We start from the raw sequence: 19,826 nt of genomic DNA on the forward strand, positions 1-19,826 counted from the left end.
GGAAACAAATTTTAGTATATGAATGGAATAGAATACTATTGTGTTATAAGAAATGACAAAATGGAGAGTTTCTGAGAAACCTAGAAATACATATATAAACTGAAGCAGAGTGGAGTGAGCAGAATGAAGAAAACAGTTTATGCAAAGGCATACAACTTTGAAAAACTTAAGAACTCTGATGATTGCAATGACCAGTAATGTTTCCAGAAGACCGATGATGATGAAGCATGCTCCCCATCTCCCTCAAGAGAGGGGATAGATACAAGTTGAAGAATGAGATCTACATTTTCAGAATGGAAATTTGTTTGACTATGTGTATTCACTACAACCCTTCCCCCCCAACTGGGGAGGTGGTGAAGTGAAAGAAAATTAATGCTTATTAATTAAAAATAATTTGTTTTGAAAATAAATAGCACTAGAGTCAGAGTATTGCATTTAAGTCCAACTTTCACTCCTTACTAATGATAACAAATACATTATATGCATATATATATTAAACTAACTAGTGTGATCTTGAGCAAATCATTTTACTTCTATTTCATTTAACCTCTTTATCCATTTATGAAATATACTACCTACCTTGGAGGTTACTACAAGATATATTATCTAAAAATATCTATTTTTCATTTAAGCTATTTCTATTTACCTCCACCAAGGTCCTATTCTGATGTCTCACTATCATGTGGTATGAAGGTTATTCTAAGTTCTCCAGCTTTATGCCACACGGAATGCAAGTTCTGGCAGGTTCTGTCAAATTGGAAAGGATTTGAGTCTAGCCAGGTGCCAGGTGTATACTTGTCATGAGGACTATCCTTAGCTCAGTTCAGGAAGGTTGATCATCAGGTTGATGGCAGGATGGTGATTTTTTTTAAACCATAGGATCATAGATTTAGAAACTGAAAGAGACCTCAGAGGTCATCTAATTCAACTTCTTTATTTCAAACATGAGGAAACAGATCCTCCTCTGACTTCTTAATCACTGCTCTTCCCGCCAAACCATACCACCTCTTTCTACTAGAGTTAAAGTGGAATCGTGATTTGTATTATCTAAAGAGAATACCCCATAGATGAAAATACAGATTCCTAGAGTATTGAAGAAGTATTCACCTTTGAGTCTAACTTCAATTCCATAATATGAACTTTAATAGAACTATGAATACTCTGAAACTTAGTATAGGAATTGTAGACCTTAGAAGTGGATTATATTTTTTTTTTCCAATTTTCAAAAGTGAAAGAAAATGGGTTCAATGTATCACCATATGCTTTCACTGGTATTCTTTTTAAACAAAAGAAACAGTTTGCTGGCTGGTACACAAAGTGCTTGACAAAGCAACTTTTTTTTTTTGCCACATGTAAAAAAGCTATTTTCAAAGTCCTGGGAATAAATGGCATTTTAGCTTTTAGTCATTTAAAATAAGTCAAAACCTTCTAGAATAACAAGCTAAGCTTTTATAATATTTATTTTGTGAGAAGATAAATAAATATAATTGATCTGAGATTTTTTCAGGCAAAGTACTCCCAATATTCCTAATACTGGAAACTCCTTCCTCCAATAAAGATCTCAACCTGTTTGTGACTTAACAGTAGGTTCCAGGGGGTTGTGAAGAGATCTAAGGATACTTATTACTTTATGGGGAAAGGAAAAAAGGATAGGTACAACTCACCCTGCTAGAGTTAGTCAGCTAAACTTAGGTACATGAAATTATTTAAAACTATTAATTTTCAAAAAATTACAAAGACAAATACAATGCTTACACACTGAAGTGCTGACACAGCTGAAAAGTCAAGCTATTCAAAATTATCAGAGAAGAGACCATCTCTGCCTTGTGCACAGTGCCCATTATCACCATACACATGTCTTTAAATATAATTTCAATACTCATTTCCCTAGTGTTTTTGCATTTCTTTAGGCCTTAGCGAGTTCTTCCTCAGCCTCTGAACTTTCTCTCAGCTCCTGTGCGCTCCTGCCATCTCCTGTTTATCTAATCTCTTCCTTCCAGACATTCAGGGAAGCCTGTGACTTCCCCCAACCCAACAGGCCATCATCAGAAATACTTCATTTTTACCAAATATATCCATACACCAAAACAAAGAAATGATATGTTTCAGTAAGGAATCTTCAGTACAAATGTACTGAAAATAATAAAATAAACTTACAATTTTAAAATGTACACAGCTTTTAAAAATGTCCTTTTGACAACTGATGCAAGGGTGAGAGTGCTATATTAAAAGTCAATAAAACTTGGGTTCAAATTCTAATTCTGCTATTTACTACTTGACTTGATCTTACGCAAGGGAAGATCTGGTCTTGCTCCTGCAGGTAGGGGAGGAGGGTCAGGATAGACCAGGTGATGGTGAAGGGATGGGATATAGCTTAGTTTCTTTAACTGTAAAATGAAGGGACTGACCTTGCTGAAACTCTTTTCTATCCATATTTCTTTGCATTTACTCTAAGGGTAGTTGTTATATTTCTTTCAATAACATAAGCTCCTTGAGGGCAGGGACAGTTTGCTTTTTTTTCTTTGTATCCCTCCCCTAGAACAGTGGTTTGCACATAGTAGGTGCTTAATAAGTGCTTGTTGAATTAAATTGAATCTCTAAGGTTCCTATGATACTCTAAACCCTATTCAGAATTGCTTGTGAAAAAGAAAATATATTTATCTCACAATTTTGATCCCAAACTGAAATATAGCTAAATTTTCCCACTAATAAACTTAGAATGTAAAAATTGAACAGCATGTAGGGATTCTTGGGTGAAAGGTCCTACGTAATTACCATTTGTGCTGTGCTCTGAGGACAGTAAGAAAAAATGCTAATGGAACTGTTAGCCAAAAAAATTGATATCTATGCAGTGTTGTTCGAGGCTGGGGACTGTAAGGGAGAAAGGAAAAAAGGGTGTAGGGTAGCTTGTGCATGCGTGCATAAATACATACATAACTTGAGTCTGAAAAGGGACTTTAAGCCATTTGGCAGGCAATCATAAAAAAATTACAAAATTAAAATTTTATGAAAAGAAGTCTTTAAACATTAGCCTAAAACTATCATTGTTTGGGGTGGGAGATGAAGTGTTGGTAGTTTCAGTGTATGGTAGTGTGTGTGGCATGACTGGAGATTTGAAGAAGTACATTCACCCCTGCCTAGCTTGTTGTAGCCACAGATCAGCGATGACGCTGAACTTGGTAAATGCACCTCTGTCCCTTTTTGGTATATATGGACTGGCATTAGGCTTGCAAAAAACAAACCCTTTCAGTGGAAAACAGGAGAACTGGCCGGCTGGAGGCAGACAGCATCCTCTCGGAACTCAGAAGCATGCTTCTGTAGCTCCTGGAGAGGAAGGAACTCAGGCAAGTCAGTACACACCTTTGAGCTGTGCAGAGGTCAAGGGGAGAGCTGCAAGGAGTAGGACCCAGGCATATTTTGAGGTGAATGGGGAAACCAAGACACACAAATCACCCACATAATTGCCCAGCCGGAGTCCTACAAAACCCTGCAAGGCAGACCTTGAGGCGGGAGCCGATCTTCTCCTCCTTCCCCTAATTCACTCTCTCCTTTCTCATCTGGCTTCTGTCTCCTCTCCAATGCTGGCACCCTCTCTGAGTCGAAAGGGAGGTATCAGCTCGCGGGGGGGGGGGGGGGCGCCCGCACTGTTCAATTCCTTGTATTTGGCAGAATCAGGGTGTTCTATTTCCCATTCTTCCGTCTCCCTCCCTCCGCTTGCCCCCCAATCCCGCAGAAGGCGCACGGTGGACTGGAGGTGGCGCTGGCGCTCAGGAGCCGGGAGCAGCAGGTGCGGCCGCCGCCGCCGCCGTCACCGCCGTCTCCGCTGTTGTACCTACACCTCGGGAAGGGAGGGGAGGAGGAGGAGGAGGCGCGAGTCCCGGTCCCGGGGCGGGAGCTTACGGAGTGGGGGGTAGGAGGGAAGGAGCCTGGCCGGCTGTGCAGGTTAGGATCCAAGCTCCTCGCTTCCGGAAGGCGTCCAGAGCTCAATCAAGAAAGACGGGAGGGGAGTAGAAGGAAGGAGTGGAGCTAGCTCGCGGGCTCCCTCCTCCCTCGTCCTTCCCCCGCCCCGCACCGCCCCCTCCCCCGTCACCACCCCTCCCCCCTCCCGGGCTGCACTCGGGAGCCGGCTCCTTCAGGGCGCAGCGCTGCCCGCTTGCAGAGCGGAGCGGAGCTCGGCTCCTCCTTCCCTGGCTGCCGCAGCCTCGCTCGGCTCCTCCGGATCGCGGGTCCCCGCTCCTCTAGGAGAAGGAGGAGGAGGGGGAGGAGAGTCTTTTCGCCGCCCGTCCGCACTCCCCGGCCAGGAAAAGCCGATGTGCCGGGCCCGCAGACACTGCGATTGCAGCGGCGGCGGCAGCGCCGGTGGCGGCGGCGGCTAAGAAGCCGGGGGAGCCAGGCTGTGGTCCCGTTTCCCAGGAGCCGGCCTCTCCCGCCCCCTGGAGCCCCAGCCCGCCGCCGGGGCGAGAGGCACGTCCGTCCTCCGCGGGTGGCGGAGCTGCTGCAGCCCGGGCCGAAGAACAGGCAGGAGTAGCAGCGGCAGCGGCAGCGGCGGCAGCAGCTCCGGCGGCGGCTTCGCTCCTAACCCTTTCGGCCCCTGGGGAAAGAGGGGAAGCTAGAGGGCAGCGGGTGTCCGGCCCAGGGCGGCATAGGCACGGCTTGACGCATAGACTGACCTGGGGCTAGGAGCGCCACCGCCGGGACGCAGCGGCCGCCTGGCCGTGTGCTTTGCGATCCTGCACTCATTCCCGGGGAGGAGAAAGAGAAGGAGGAGGAGAGAGAAAGCGAGGAAGAGGGGACGTGAGGAGGTGGGGGTATCTTTTTTTAAAAACACCACAGATTTTTTTTTAAACCCAAATTGGCATTGCCCTCTGGCCCGGGCAGGCAGGGCGCTGGAGGAGGCGCCGCAGTAGTGGCACCGGTGGTGGCTGCCTCGCCTCCCCCTCTCTCTATGTGCATCTCTCCGTGTGGCGGGTCGCGAGGATGGCGATAGACCGGCGACGTGAGGCGGGAGGAGGCGGCGGGCCGAGACGCCACCAGCCTCCTCCAGAGGAGAACGGCTCCCTGCCGGCTGGGGAGGCTGCGGCTGCAGCAGCCCCCCTGGGAGGTCCGCCTGTCGACGTAGGGGACATCCAGACCCTGCCGCCTCTCCCGGCCCCCGGGGCCCCAGGAGGCGCCCCGCAGCCCAGCTGCTGCTCCTCGTCCTCAGCACCTAGTCTCCTGCTGCTGGACTACGATGGGTCGGTGCTGCCCTTCCTCGGGGGGCTGGGCGGAGGCTACCAGAAGACGCTGGTGATCCTCACCTGGATCCCGGCTCTGTTCATCGGCTTCAGCCAATTCTCGGACTCTTTTCTCTTGGACCAGCCGGAATTCTGGTGCCGGGGTCCCCAAGAAGGAGCTGGTTTCGCGGGGGCCACCGCCACTGGCAGGATGGGTATTGGCGACTTTGGGAACTGGACTGGGACTCCGGCAACCTTCTCCACGACCACCTGGAGACCGGTGAGCAACCTGAGCACTAGTAGCCTGGGAGGAGCAGAGGTGGACTACACACTGCCCCTGCAGCCCCCTCCGGATAGAGAAGACCTCAACTCCAGCAATTGCCAGTGCCACCAATGGCACTACCGCATCCGAGCCGGTCTCGTGCAAAATGTTGTCAGCAAGGTAAGGCTGAACTGCCTTTCCTTCCCTTTATCCTCTGAAGTGTCCTATTTGGGCTCCTCCCCCCAAACCTTAACCTCAGTAACTAATAACCTTTTCCCCTTCCCCCCCCCCCCCCCCCCACCGTCCTTCATAGCATTTCCACGATCCCCAAATATCTTCTGCGTCTACTCTCCCCACCCCCTTTCCCCTCAGTCAATGAATGGTCTGTGAGCTGCAAGCACTCTCAACCTGGGCAACATGGAGAACAGAGAACTAAGGGACCATGGGGCCGAAAATGAGGCTATACCTGCATGTGCACTAGTACCTCGATGACCTTTCGCTTTTCTTCCTTCCATAGTAAAATTTCCTTCTCTGTGAAATAAGGGTCCTTGGGCAGATATGCTATCTTTTCCTCTTTCTCCTTTCCTTTCTCTTCCTCTTCTCCCCACCACCCCAGCCAGGGACAGTGCACCTTTACTCCAAAGGTGCTCAGTATTACACTCCCTAGCTTCTGTTAGTGTATGCTTTGGAAAGAGACCCCTGCCCCTTAAGGGAAAAAAACTGTTGCTGTGTTATCAAGCTATTTTAGGTACTGTGTAACAAAAGTCACAAGGGACCACAGATGGGTCAGTCCTGAAAACTCACTGCCTACTCATGATTTTGTTCTGGAGACAGAGCCCATGTATATGCAACTATTCCTCATATCTTCAACATATAATTATTTATGAAGTGTAGCATTTCCTTTCAAAACCGAAGTTCTATTCCAGAACTTGAGTAATGTGTATGAATGTACATATGCATGCCTGTACATTCACATCTGCATGTGCATACATGTGTGTAAACATACACTGCTGTTTATATAGACATGTATATATAAAATTTATATATGTATGTGTATATGCATGTGTGTGTATGCACCCACAGAGACACAGCTGAGAAAGTGTCTAAGTTTCCTACAGGAGCAAACCCAGAGAATATTATTTAGCTGAAGTTGTCAAAAAAATTTGTTCACACACTTTTTCCTCCTTGCTGTTTCCTCTTTTAACTTTAAAGTTGACAGTCTCTAGTTGGTCTCAGTGTTTATTTTTAAGTTCCCAAGGTTTTCAGTATTCAGGTGTAGGGTATACTTGTCAACCTCCTAAAAGTCTCAGTTTTCCATCCCCCATTACTCTTTGCCCATCTACATAGTGGTCACTTGAATTTATATACAGAGCAGAGAGTTCTCATTTTTTTATATGAACTTTATTTTACTTAATTGAGGAGCACCTTCACTTGATGAAATACTATATTCTTTGTTTATTCTTAACTCCAGTACTTGGTGGCAGATGCCTCCAAGAGCCTGTGGTTCATTAGGTCTGTGCCTGAAAAGGCAGAGTATTAAATCAACTATAATAACTGTGTTAAAGATAACTACTTTACACAGCCATAGTTCTCTTTTTTACTTAAAATATGAAAACTCTCCTGCAAGTAGTATTTATTTACATTTAAAGGTAAATATTAACTTCCATACCCATATGTGCTATTTGAAGGCTTTAAAATAGTTAATCCAGATACCAAGATAAAATCCAGCCATTCATTATAGCCAATTTATGCATGTATCTTCTGCATGTTAGTAAACAATTGTAACTCATGGAAGTGTAAGACGAAACTCTTACATCATCATCATCTTAATCATGCCCTTAATCTTGTGCTCACTGAGCTCAGTGAAGATGATTTATCCTATGGGAACTTTGTATCAGCTGTACCTGCTTCTTGCAATTCTGCTTAGCTTTGCAGAAGCTATTTTACTAGAGTGGTGGGCCTTTTCCTTATCCCCTTTGTGCCTGCCAAACCTTGTTTAGTGCTTCTTGGACTCAGCTTTTATCAATGGAGAACGCTTTTTTCTTACAGCGGGAGACATAGGTGATTTGAGGAAAATGTGTGTCTATAGTGCCTTTAAACATAATAGTCTGGGAACATTTGTGTTTTAGCTATATATCTATGTGTCTGTGTGCACATACTTGTAGGGATTAGGCCAAGAAGAGAGCAGTGGGCATGCTGAGATAGAAGGAGAGGTGAAACTTCAAAGTTACTAGTGAGGATAGCTTCTTATTATCATTACTAGAAGGATTCAAGAAGGAGGGATTCAATATTCAGTTGTAAATGGTGGGAGGGCAGTCCTAAAATAGTTTACTGGGGATTTGAAAAATCTTTCTGAACTTACTCGAGAGTAGCTCCAAACAGAAAAACATACCATCTAATCACTTCTATAGGTCTTCGAACTTTTTAAAACACTTTTATGGGCCGTATGGACAAAAATACATAAATGGAGGGGGAGGGGATTGAAGCACCTGAAAGAATGCTTAAGGACACATTTCTTTTAAGATCTTTAGTGGTAAGAGCAAATTGATTTTTAATGGGCATATATGATCTAAATAAAGAACTGTGGTTCCCAGTGTTTAGTTTTGTAACATACTTTTAAGAGGCTTAGATCTTAAGTACATTTTGGGGTCTGTTTTGGCAGGTTTTTTCCTCAGCAACGTGTTCAAGTGATAACAATATTATATATGCAAATATGGAATGCATTATAATTATAGTCATGAAACTGTGGGGTCACAAAGGATTTCAGCTTCCTTCATAAAGTCAGAAACAGTGACATAGACCTAAGGAGGGAAAAATTTTGTGTGCAGGTTCTATGCATATTGAAAATTGGGGGAAGGGGAGTGTAAAAAAAGTTCCACCTTAGGAAAAAAATTCAGTTTACCAATTGTTATACCTTGCCCCCATTCTCAATGAACCTAATAAAATCTTTATTATCATAAATAGTTTTTATTCATCAGGTGTTTGTTGAGCTCTTTGCATAGTACTGTGCCAGGGTGTCGAGGACCCTGCAAAATTCTGGAAGCTTATATCTCATTAAATTTGGGAGATATAAAGCACACAAATAAAACACTAGAAGTCTTAAAAGCAGGAAGGGACTTCTGAGTTCATTTTGAGAACTTGGTACCACGGGGGAAGCCCTAGACTTGGAATGAGACCTTTGTTCAAAGCCTGCTTCTGATTGATATTTTGTTGTCATCCCGCTCCCCACACCCCCATAACCATGGGTCACTCAACCTCTGGAAGCCTCAGTTTCCTCATCTATAAAATGAAGCTAGTAATACTTGCGTTGTTGACCTCTCAGTTCTTCCCAGTCATGAAGGCTCACAACTTTGTTGTCATCCCAAATCCTTCATTCTCTCTCACTCTACATATCCAATCTGTTTGCCAAATCTTGTTTCTTCTCTTGTATCATCTCTTGCATCTGACCCCTTCTCATTACTAACACTGCCACCACTTTAGTTCAAGCCTTTATTGTCTCCTGCCTGGATCATTACAATAGCCTAAAGTGGTTCCTGATGTATCTTCACTCCAGCTGCCAGTGAGATTTTCCAACAGCATACAGATGACCATGTCACCCTTCAACTCCAATAAACTCCCAATAGTTTTCTATTACCTCCAGGATCAAATATAAAGTCCTCTGTTTAAGTATTTAAAGCTCTTCACAACCTGGCCCCTTCTCCTACTATTCCAAATCTTTTTATACTTTACTGCCATTTACCATTCTCTCTAGTCCAGCCACATTAGCCTGCTTTATGGTTCTCCTGTCCCTCCCCATCTTTGCACTCACTGTCTCTGAGACCTGGCATACTGCCTGTTTTCACCTGTGCCTCTTAGTGTCCCTGGCTTCCTTCAGGATTCAGCTCAACTTTCCCCTTCTACAGGAGCTCTTTCTTTGTCCTCCTAGTGGCTAGTGCTTCCCTCTCTCAGATGACCTCCCATCTACTGTTTATATCTCCTAGATACCTAATTACTTCTATGTTGTCTTATCTATCAGAATATATGTCCTTAACGACAAGGACTCTTTTTGCCTTTGTATTATTAGCACTTGTGCCTGACATGTAGAAAATGATTAATAAATGCTTGGAGACTGACTGACTGACTGACAGAGTTGGTGTGGGGAGAGCAGTTTAGAAAGAACCATCTGAATGGAAACCTTTGTTATAATGTAGCTTGATCTCTGACTCCGTGCAGGCATCCCTTCTCCAACATGTGTAACAGATGGTCAGCCAGCCTGTGGAGTCACATGGGGCCTTCCTTCTGGTCTCGGACTTCCTGAGACATTTTTAAAGTCTCTAGTAGATCCCTGTCCTCACTTCCTTCCCCTTATGAGCCTAGAGCTTGTTCTGCTTCATACCATGATTCTCTGGATGAACCCAATACACACATGTTCACTGATTATGTCCTTGCCTTTTCTTTCTCCTGGACCCCTCTCACCTAGATTTCTCTGCAGCAAAGGGTACAGGTTTCCAACTGGGCTGTGAAACCAACACACAGCTTTTTCTTAGGTTTAAAATGATATTTATTTTATTTTATTTTATTTTATTTTTTATTTCTAGCAACTACAGGAAAACAGACAAGAGCTTAAAATAACAAGCAAAAGGTGGAAAGTCCTAAAGTTACAAGTCTTAGAAACTAACTCTGATCTTAAAAATAGCTTAGAAGTAGTAAGAACACCAGAGTAGGAGTCAAAAAAGCTAGGTTCAGAGTCTGCTAACTCTGTTACGTCTGTATATGTTGCTAGACTTTTATTTGACTGCAAGTTCAATAAATCTAATGAAATCTTGGGCTTCATGAATAAAAATATGTTGTTGATAATAAGGTAGTTAATAGTCCCACTGTATAATTAGTTGGTCAGACTGAATCTGCCATATCAAGTCCTGACTTAGGGGACATCACATAAATTTCTGTAAGTCTCAGTTTCCTTCTCTGTAAAATGGTGATAGGACTTTCTCTGTATGCCTTATATGGCCTTTGTGAAGATCAAATAAGTTAATGGATAGGAAAGTACTTTTAAAAGTATAAAACACTATAGGCATGTCAGGTATTTGTAGTGTTATTCTGTAAAAATTTAAATGGAGCTGTATAGATGGCTTGTACTGTTTGTTAACACATTCTTTTAGTTCTTATACCAGAGTCAAGCGTGCCCTGTCTGGATTAGAGATTAGACCAAGCTCTTTGACTCCTTATCCTGATACAGATATAGTTTAACAGGACTGCTAAAATTCTCACATCCTTCCAGAAATTGCTTCCTAAGCTTATCTCCAGGTGTGGGACTCTTAACTAAAGAAGGTATTTTACTTTTTGACTCCCAAGGAATGGCTTTAAGCCATCATGCCTTGACCTTATTTTCCTTTCCTAAATGTATCTATGGCTTACCCTTTGGAAATTCTGACCTTGCTATTTGAGTGAAAAAGGCATTCATTTCTCTATTCCACCCCACAGATTCCTTCCTTAGGTTGAAAGCTGTCTTCATAATTCTCAACTTTTCTGTGTCAGTGGCTTTAGACCTTGGAAGTCTAAGTTCACTGGCTGGTCTCTCTCTGACTTGGCCATTTTGCCCAGGTCATTTGTTGGTTGGTTGCTAAGGTTGGTTCCACCTCTTGGTGAGGGTCAGCTTTTCTATTTCTTTCTAGTTTAACATCTAGGACTGGTTATAGTAGGCCTAATATGCCACCTCCATAACCAGTCCCATAATCCATCTCATCACATGTGCTCCCTTCAAGACTCAGGAATAAGCTTCTCTCTCTTCCTGTTTCATAGTCCAATCTGCTATGTCCCCACCTCTACTTGTACCTCTTTTGGGCTCACTAAGTTCCTGCTTCCCAAATGAAAGTTACCTTTAATTGAGATGACTGATAGACTAAAAGCCTGGTAACCGATTTTGCCCTACCTCACAGGCTGCCAACTCTGTTCATTTCACCAAATTCTCTCTGATTCCTCAGTTAGGTTCCCTCCTCTTTCCCTACTTCACCCCACTATTAATTTTCCAAGATCCTACTGTTACAACTATACAGTATCAAAAGTGCTTTAAACATATAGTAATAATACTAGATGCTATTCCACCCAGAGTTTCATGTTGTTGTTGTTTTTTCAATTTTTCTATCACACAGTCTCTGCCTATTTAGATACTTGCAGTGACAGGATACTCAATATGTTGTAAAGTAGCCTGTTCCATTGTTAATACTAATAGCAAATGAACATTTACAAAGCACTTTCCTCCACAACAACACTGGGAAGCATGTAATGCAAGTATCTTTACGTCCATCTTATAGATGAAGAAACTGAGCCCCAAAGAGATGAACTGACTTATTTGGAATCACATAGCTAGTATCAAAAGTGAGATTCAAATTAGTCTTCCAGTGCAACACTCTTTCCAATAGTAGAAACCTTCCTCTTTGTAACTTCCACTCCGGTACGTAGTTCTTTTCTTCTGGAGTAACACAGAATGAGGCTTCTATGTGCCATCCTTTAAATATTTGAAATCTGCTGGTATGTCTCTCTTCTTCTGGCAAGTCTATCCAGTCTAACCATTTTCAATGTGTGATATGGTTTCCAGATTCCTTCTCTACCCCAGTTGCCTTCTGGATGCAGACCAGTTTGTCAGTGTTCCTTTTCAAAGGTAGCAAATAGCATTGGACTTGATAGAGCAGATTCAGTCTGACCAACTAATTGTACAGTGGGACTCTTAATTGCCTTGTTATCAACAATGTACTTTTGTTCATTAGATTTATTGAACTTGTAGTCGACTAAAAGTCTAGCAAGTCATTTACTCAACAAGCAGTTACTAAACGCTTGGTATGGACCAGATACAATGCTAAGCACCAGGGACAAAAAGAAAGGCAATCCTTGTCCCTGTTAAACTATGAATACTGATCTAGTGTCTGAAGAATTGAGTTTTTTTTAAAATGCTAAATACAGAGTTTTACATTTATCTTTATTTAATTTCATCTTGTTAAATTCAGCCTATTGTCACAACCTATTGAAAGCTTTTGAAATCTTGATTCTGTCATCTAACAAATTATCTATCCCTTCTAGATTACTATTCTCTAATTTGATAAATATGCTTTCAGTGTCTTTATAATGCCTGGTATTTGGGTAGCACCTTACAGTTTTGGAAATACTTCATTATTTTTTATCAGATAAGAGAATGTGAATCCTGTGACACACATAACAATGAGTTCCCATTTAGCTGACCCCATCAGTCAATATTTAGAGAATGACATACAGTCAGCTAACTAATATCTAGTTCATATCTCTCTGTCTTGTCCACAAGGATGTCACAAGATTCTTTGGCACATACATTGCTAAAATCAAGATACATTACATCTATGACATTTCTCTGCTTTACTAGTTTATACTTATCAAAAAAAGGAGTGTTTCCTTGTAGGACTATTTTTTTTTAAAATTAAACCCATGCCATGCTGGCTCCTTGTAATCACTGTGTTCTCTCTCTTAATGTTCATACTCCGTCTAGAATTTGACCATAGAACAACATAAAATGTAGTTTCTGAGATCTACCATTTCCCCTGTTTTGAAAATTGAGATAATATTTGTTCATTCCATGTTTTCCAGTACCCCTGTGGCTCCTCATGATTTCTCAGATATTTTCAGCAGTGGTTGAATTTCTGTGTTTTACAATTATATAAGCTCATAGGATCATAGTTTTAGAACTGAAAGGGATTTTAGAAGCCATCTCTCCCAACCTCCCTGCTTTATAGATAAGTAAATTGACAACTAGGAAAATAAAATATCTTCTCCATGATCATAGTAGATAGTGGCAGAATCTGGACCCAAGTCATCTTGACTTCACAAACTTTGTGTACCCTGTGAAGTAATTTGCCTAACCTTGAATTCATTTTAAATAGCTAGAAGTTTTCGTAACATATTATCGATTCAGAACTTCAGTTCTGTTTTGATTTTCTTTTATTCTACCCCTTTTAGTTTGAAAATCATACTTCTTGATAGAAAATCCAGAGCAAAATAAGAGTTGGAATTGTTTTGTTCTCTCTCAGCTGTCCACATTCCACCATCTTTCTCAAACAAAAGAACCTATCCCTTCCTGGTTAATCTTCTTGCTGTGAACGTACTTTAAAAAAAACAACAACCCAAATACCTTTTAGTTGCCTTGCATCTTTTCACAAGCTTCAGCACATTCCAGACTTTAGTTGAGTTTGTGATTGTGTCAAGGTGAATGCCATAGTGAAAGATACTGGATTAAAGGCTTGGAGGAAATGGCATGTTCATGGGGCAGTTAAAGACCAAACTGACTAAAGTTTGGAGTAAGGGGAGGAAAGTTTGGAAAAGTTAGTTAGGGTCAATTTGTGTTAGCCCTTAAATAATAACTGAAGGAGTTATGTTTTGTTGTGTTGGTGATGGAAAGTAATTGGGGGAAAGGAGTTGATCAGGGTAGTGGCATGATGAAAGTGGTGTTTACAGAAAATTAACCAAGTATCAGGGTGCAGGATGGGTCATACAGTAGGGTTGTCCATTACCAGGTCTTCTACCACTTCTCTGAGTTATTTGAGAGGAGGGACCTTTTCAGTGGGACTGAGTTGCCATAGAAATTTTTAATGATGGTTAAGGAGCTCTTTCCAGAATTTTTTTTGGGAGGAGACCTGATTTAACTTTAAATCACTCTAAGGTTAACATTTTTATGTTGTGGTTACTTTTTTTTTTTGGTTACTTATTAAACTAGATAACTACCAAAGGACTCTAGATATGTCATAGGCAGGTTACCATATTTGGTTTTGATGTGTATTGGTGGAAAGAGTTCTCCAATTAACTAACAATGATGAAATCACAATTATGTTATAGTCTTTCTGTACTTCCCATCCCTATTTTTCTATGATAACATGTAAAAGGAGGATCTGGGTTCCAAAAGCTTAGGAGACCATCCTGGATAAGTTACTGAAGCAGCAATTTGTCATCTATATTAACTACTTAGGGGCAATTCCCTTGAGGACCATGCTTCTCAACCAACTCTAGATTAAAACTGATTAGCTCCCTTACTACTTAGACAGAAGCCAATTGTCACAAACTGTGTACCAAATTAAATAAGTGTTCACCTGTGGTTTCCTTTTTCTTCTCTTCTCATCTTTCTTTTGTTTTCCTCTTTATCTTCCCCAATATCTTTCTTCTTCTGCCCACTTAATTCTTTCTTATCTTTTCCAAAGCCCATTCTTATCTTTTCCAAAGCCCATTCTTCCCTTTTCCCCTTTATTATTAGTCAGACAAAACTTCTGATGATTTACTATGGGTGGGCCCAACCTTCCCCCTTCAAAAAATCAAATTTTAGGGATATCTAGCCCAGGCTTGTCATAGATAATGTATATGCCTCAAAATGCATTACAGAATCAAAATGTTGGGAAACACTACTTTTGATAATTTTCAAAAATAAGAGGAAACGAACATTTTTCTACAAGTGAGCTCTGGTAGTATAGATAACTTACTAGGAATCAACCAAACAGCTGTGTCATTGAAATAGCTACTACTTATGTTTGTCACTCAGTAGAAGGGTAAAAAGCCCTTTGTGCTAGATCTTAAATTCACTTGCTTTATTCCTTAGTGTTGTTTAAAAAAAATAAATACAGAAGAGATGCTAGCTACATAATATAACCACAAGAATCCCAGTGGTCATATTAAATTATGGATGGGTTATGCACTTAGCACCATGATTTGCCCACTATGAAGCTTTTCTTCTGGAGCCCATTTGAGAGCTATATTTCATGTTTAAAAGATGCTTTGCAAATAGAATGCACTTAACTATTAGACTTGAGGAAGAACTTGACCATTCCATAAACATATATATATATAATGTAAGTATATATACATACAATTTACCATGTTTCTCTCTCCATTTCAAAATGAGTTAAACAGGATACCTGCCCTTTTTGAGCTTATCTCAGACCTACAGTCATCTCTCAATTATTCTTGCTAATGGATGATTATCCCAAATGACATCTAATAAAAAGTTAATTCATATCGAGCTTTGGAGTGCATTATATGTTTGTTTGTTCTAGGCTAATACCAAAATAGTTTGTATTCCCAGGGTATAACTTTATAGGTTATAGGAGAAGAAAAGAAGGATGAAACATTTATTGGTCCTGAGTTACCCCCAAAGCAGATGATCTAGATTTGGGTTACCAATCCAATTTAACAATTTATTAGGTTCCTAGAACTCGTTAAGGACCTCCAGTGTACAAGAAACTGTGAAAGGCCCTAGGTATACAAAATGTGACAAAATAATTTCAAGAGACAAAATTTTGGGGTAAATTATAATCAATTATATCAATCATGGCCAGCAAGTGATTGACAAAAAGGGCTCCTTATCCTCTTGATGGTCAAAGAGGAAGCATGGGTACTTCTTGAGGTTTATATGCCCTTGGACAAGAGGTGTTCCAGCAGATGGCAATCAACTCTGATTGGTTAACAGTTAATGAGAGGTGGACTTTACAAAGAGAAGTGAGCTCCCTCCAATGAGGGGCTGAGAGTGACATCTTGTCACTCTTGAACAGAGGGGCTGTCCCTCTACCCAAACCACCTCCAGCCTCAGGCACTGTAGACAAAAGGATCTATTTCCACCCAAGCTTGATTTAGTGGAATTCACATTGGACCCGATTCCTTGTAAAGTTGGGTGGGGTCAGATAGAGGAGAAAGTTAGCTCAACCTTCTGAGAGTGAAGTTTTGGAGAGGATAATAGAAAAAGGGAGAACTTTGGATCTCCCCAGATCATCGATTATTAATTATCATTTCCCTCAAAAAATTAAAAAAAAAAAGGAAATAGGTCCTGCCTTCCAGAAGATTACATTCTACTGGGGCAATAGAATAGAGATAAAGAAACCAAAAGAAGGTTTGAAGAGAGAGAGAAAGGCAAACCGGAGCTGAGACTTGAAAGAAGTTCAGAATTCTGGAGACGGGAGGAAAGGTGGGAATACATTCCAGGCATGGAGTATTCTCCATAGGCTATTGCCTGTGCAAAGGCATGGAGCCCAGAGACAGAACAGTTAGTAGTGTACTTCAGCTGGAATGCAAAGTTGATGAATGGGGAAGAATATGAAACAAATCTGGAAAGGCAGGTGACAGCCAGATTTTGAAGGCCTCTAAGTGCCAGGGTTAAGAATTTGTAATTTACCCTGGAGGTAATACAGAGGAATCAGTTTTTTGAGCAGAGAAGTGATCCTGAGTTGTATTGTCATCTCTGGGGAGAATTTGGGGGTAGAGAGTGGGGAACTAGAATAACAAACCTCTGATTTCATTGGTATAATGAACTACTGATGAAGAATCTCCCTAAATCTAAGTTGCAGAGCCCATGCCACATCAGCCCCTGCTCTGCAACTTAGATTTATGGTTTCCTGGAAGCACTGAGAGGTTAAATGAATTGTGGCTCACATGGCCAGCAAGTGTCCAAAGCAGGAATCCCGTTCTTCCTGACTCCCACGCTGGCTGTCTGTTTACTATGCCACACTGCTTCTAGACCCAGATTTACAAGGTAAAATCATTTTAATTTGAGGTCTATTAATTAGAAATGTGATAATACAACCAAGTTTTCCTCCATATCTAGGAAGAAAGATTTTTTTAAGTATATAAACATATCTATATACAATTGAATGTGCTCATTGTTGTTGTTGTTTGTCTTTCATTCTTGAAGAGGACCATGACATCAGGAAGGTGATGTCATGACTTTCATGGGAATTGTATTTAAGTGAGGCAGGGCTGTGCAAAGTCACCAGCCTCACTCTTACCTCTGAGTCTTCTGAGTCCAGTGGCAAGATATAGATCAGGATGACTGGTGATGGCCCCTGATGTAGTGGGAGACCTTGGCGTTTTTAACTTAAGGTCTTTCCCAGGTCTCAGTTTGTCTGAGGCAACTCCCATTCAGTGATTAAGGTTAGGTAAAAATGAAGCAAAGAATGGCTTCTTTTAACTAGTCCAAAAAAAAAATCAATCTCAGAGACGAGGCCCTCAAGGTTTCTCGCCAAAACAAAAACAATTGCTATTTTCACTTTCTCTGAACCTACAGAACCCAAACAATGACCCAGTGAGACTTGGGCTGAAACCTATTGTTGGCCAATCGTTGAGAACCTGAGTGGTTTGGGTTTAAGGCATGGTCCATAAAAAAGAAATCTAATCTGTAAACCCCAAGATATCTTGCTAGGTTTCACCCATCAAAATTTAGATTCCTTTGGGCAGAGCATCTGCAGGTAAGGGTATGATTCACTGTGTGGACAGAGGGAGAGAGAGAAGGAAGGAAGAAGGGAAAGGAGGGAGGAAGGAATTGCATTGCCCTACTAGAACTGGCTGGTTGGGTCTCCAGTGGGGCAGCTATTACTACTCACAGGTTATTGTTTGTCTTTCATTGTCAAAGAAGACTATGACTTTAGGAAGGTGATGTTATGACTTGCATGTGAATTGGGTATAGATTTGGATGACTCTGCTAATTATTATCTTCTCACTAAAGGAGGCCTCTGCTTGAGTTAAACTAACTACCATATTTATTTGGTAGTAAACATGAGGGTAGTAGATATGAAAATAATATCTGCATTTTAAAAAATAATATAGATGCTCTCTCCACTAATTAGTCTATTATTTAGGAGGCTTTATAGTATTTTCAAAAGCATGTGTCAGAAACTATTCTAAATTGATAGAATGACTAATCAATATAGCCCAGATTAAAAAACCAAAAAAATTTTACATTCATTCCAAAGAGTATTTTAGTGTTGTAAGTCACTGCACACCATATATATGTATGTATGTATAGTGTCTTATGTATACATTTTGCTTTGTCTGCAAGAGGTGTATATAATATATACCTAATCACCTCTGGAGTGAAGTATCCAAGAGGTTTATTAGACCAGATTGCCATTAGGAATAGATGAGATCAAAGTAATTTAGGCTAATGAGTTTGTCCCTACTTATCTAAACCCCAGCTTTCCTTCAAGCTCCACTTTGTCTATGAAGCATTACTTTATCTCTCTAGCTAGCTTCCAAATGACTAGAAAGATCCCTAACCACACTAGGATGACTTGAAGCTATTATTCCATTTGGAGATACCTAGACCCTAACTGCAACCTCATTATCCCCAGTTACTTAGTATTTTAAGTGTCTTATAACTTGTTTCTGGGGTTGCATTGGTACAGAATTCCTGTATGTGGCCCTTACATCCTGCTTGGAAGGAGGGAAGGGGATAAAGCACTGGACTTTGAATCAGTAAGACCTGAGTTTAACCAGGGGTGGGGAACCTTTATTCTCAAAGCCACACGTGGACTTCTAGGTCCTCAAGAGTGGCCCTTTGACTGAATCCAAACTTCACAGAACAAATCCCCTTAGTAAAAGGATTTGTTCTGTAAAGCTTGGACTTGGGCAAAAGCTCATACCCAAGGACTAGAAGGCCACATGTGGCCTCAAGGCCTATGACCAAATACCTGTGACCCTAAACAAGTGACTTCACCATCTTAAACATCAGTTTCCTTACCTCTAAAATGAGATAAGACTTAATAGTCTTATTTGGGATGCTACTGATAGCTGCCTTCTGTGGAAGGCTTTTCTGATTCCTCCAGCAGCTAGTGTCTTCCTTCCTCCGTGTTACCTTGTATATACTTTGTATATGTTTTTATATATGCATGTGTGTGTATGCATGTACATTCTATTTCTCTTGTTAGAATAAGAGCTCTTTAAGAACAGGGACGTTTTTGCTTTTTTCTTTATATACATATCATCTTACACAACACTTGGTATATGTTAAGTCATTTCAGTGCTATCTGACTCTTTGTGACCCCATTTGGGGTTTTCTTGGCGGAGATGCTGGAGTGGCTTGCCATTTCCTTCTCCAGTTCATTTTGCAGATGAGGAAACTGAGGCAAACAGGGCTCCGTGACTTCCCCAGAATCATACAGTTAGTAAGTGTGTGTGAGGCCAGATTTGAACTCAGGTCTTCCTGACTCCAGTCCTGGCGTTCTATCCACTGCACCACCTAGCAGCCCCCTTTCAAGCTTACGTGATAAGAGAAGGCTTGATATAGTGGAAACAGATGAGACCCAGAAGTTAAGAAGATCAGGGTTCCAGTCCTGCCTCTGATTCATACTGGTTGTGTGACCCTTAACTTCCCAATGTCCCAAGTCCCTTATAAGATTATAAACTGAGTCATAAGATAATAGATCTGGAACTAGGAGGTACCTCAGAGGTCATCTAATCCAGTCCTCTCATTTCTCTCTTGAGGAAACTGAGACTGAGAGAGAGCGGATATTAATGCATAGTAGATGCTCAATAGGTGTTTTTTGACTGACACCAGAGCCAGTGCTCTCTCTACTGTACCACACTGCTCCTGATGTGCC

General features: G+C 41.4%; 1 protein-coding gene across 1 annotated transcript in view; it reads left to right on the forward strand.

Moving 5' to 3' along the window:
- The first annotated feature begins 4,580 nt into the window (after nucleotides 1-4,580).
- Nucleotides 4,581-19,826, forward strand: part of SLC22A23 (solute carrier family 22 member 23) — a 269,943-nt gene continuing 254,697 nt past the window's right edge. Inside the window, exon 1 of the mRNA XM_027840467.1 lies at nucleotides 4,581-5,655. Within this exon, the coding sequence (XP_027696268.1) occupies nucleotides 4,978-5,655 (678 nt within the window). The 5' untranslated portion in view covers nucleotides 4,581-4,977. The remainder of the gene's footprint in view (nucleotides 5,656-19,826) is intronic.

Source organism: Vombatus ursinus, unplaced genomic scaffold (genome assembly GCF_900497805.2).
Source record: "Vombatus ursinus unplaced genomic scaffold, bare-nosed wombat genome assembly UNPS02000577.1, whole genome shotgun sequence".
NCBI lineage: Eukaryota > Metazoa > Chordata > Mammalia > Diprotodontia > Vombatidae > Vombatus > Vombatus ursinus.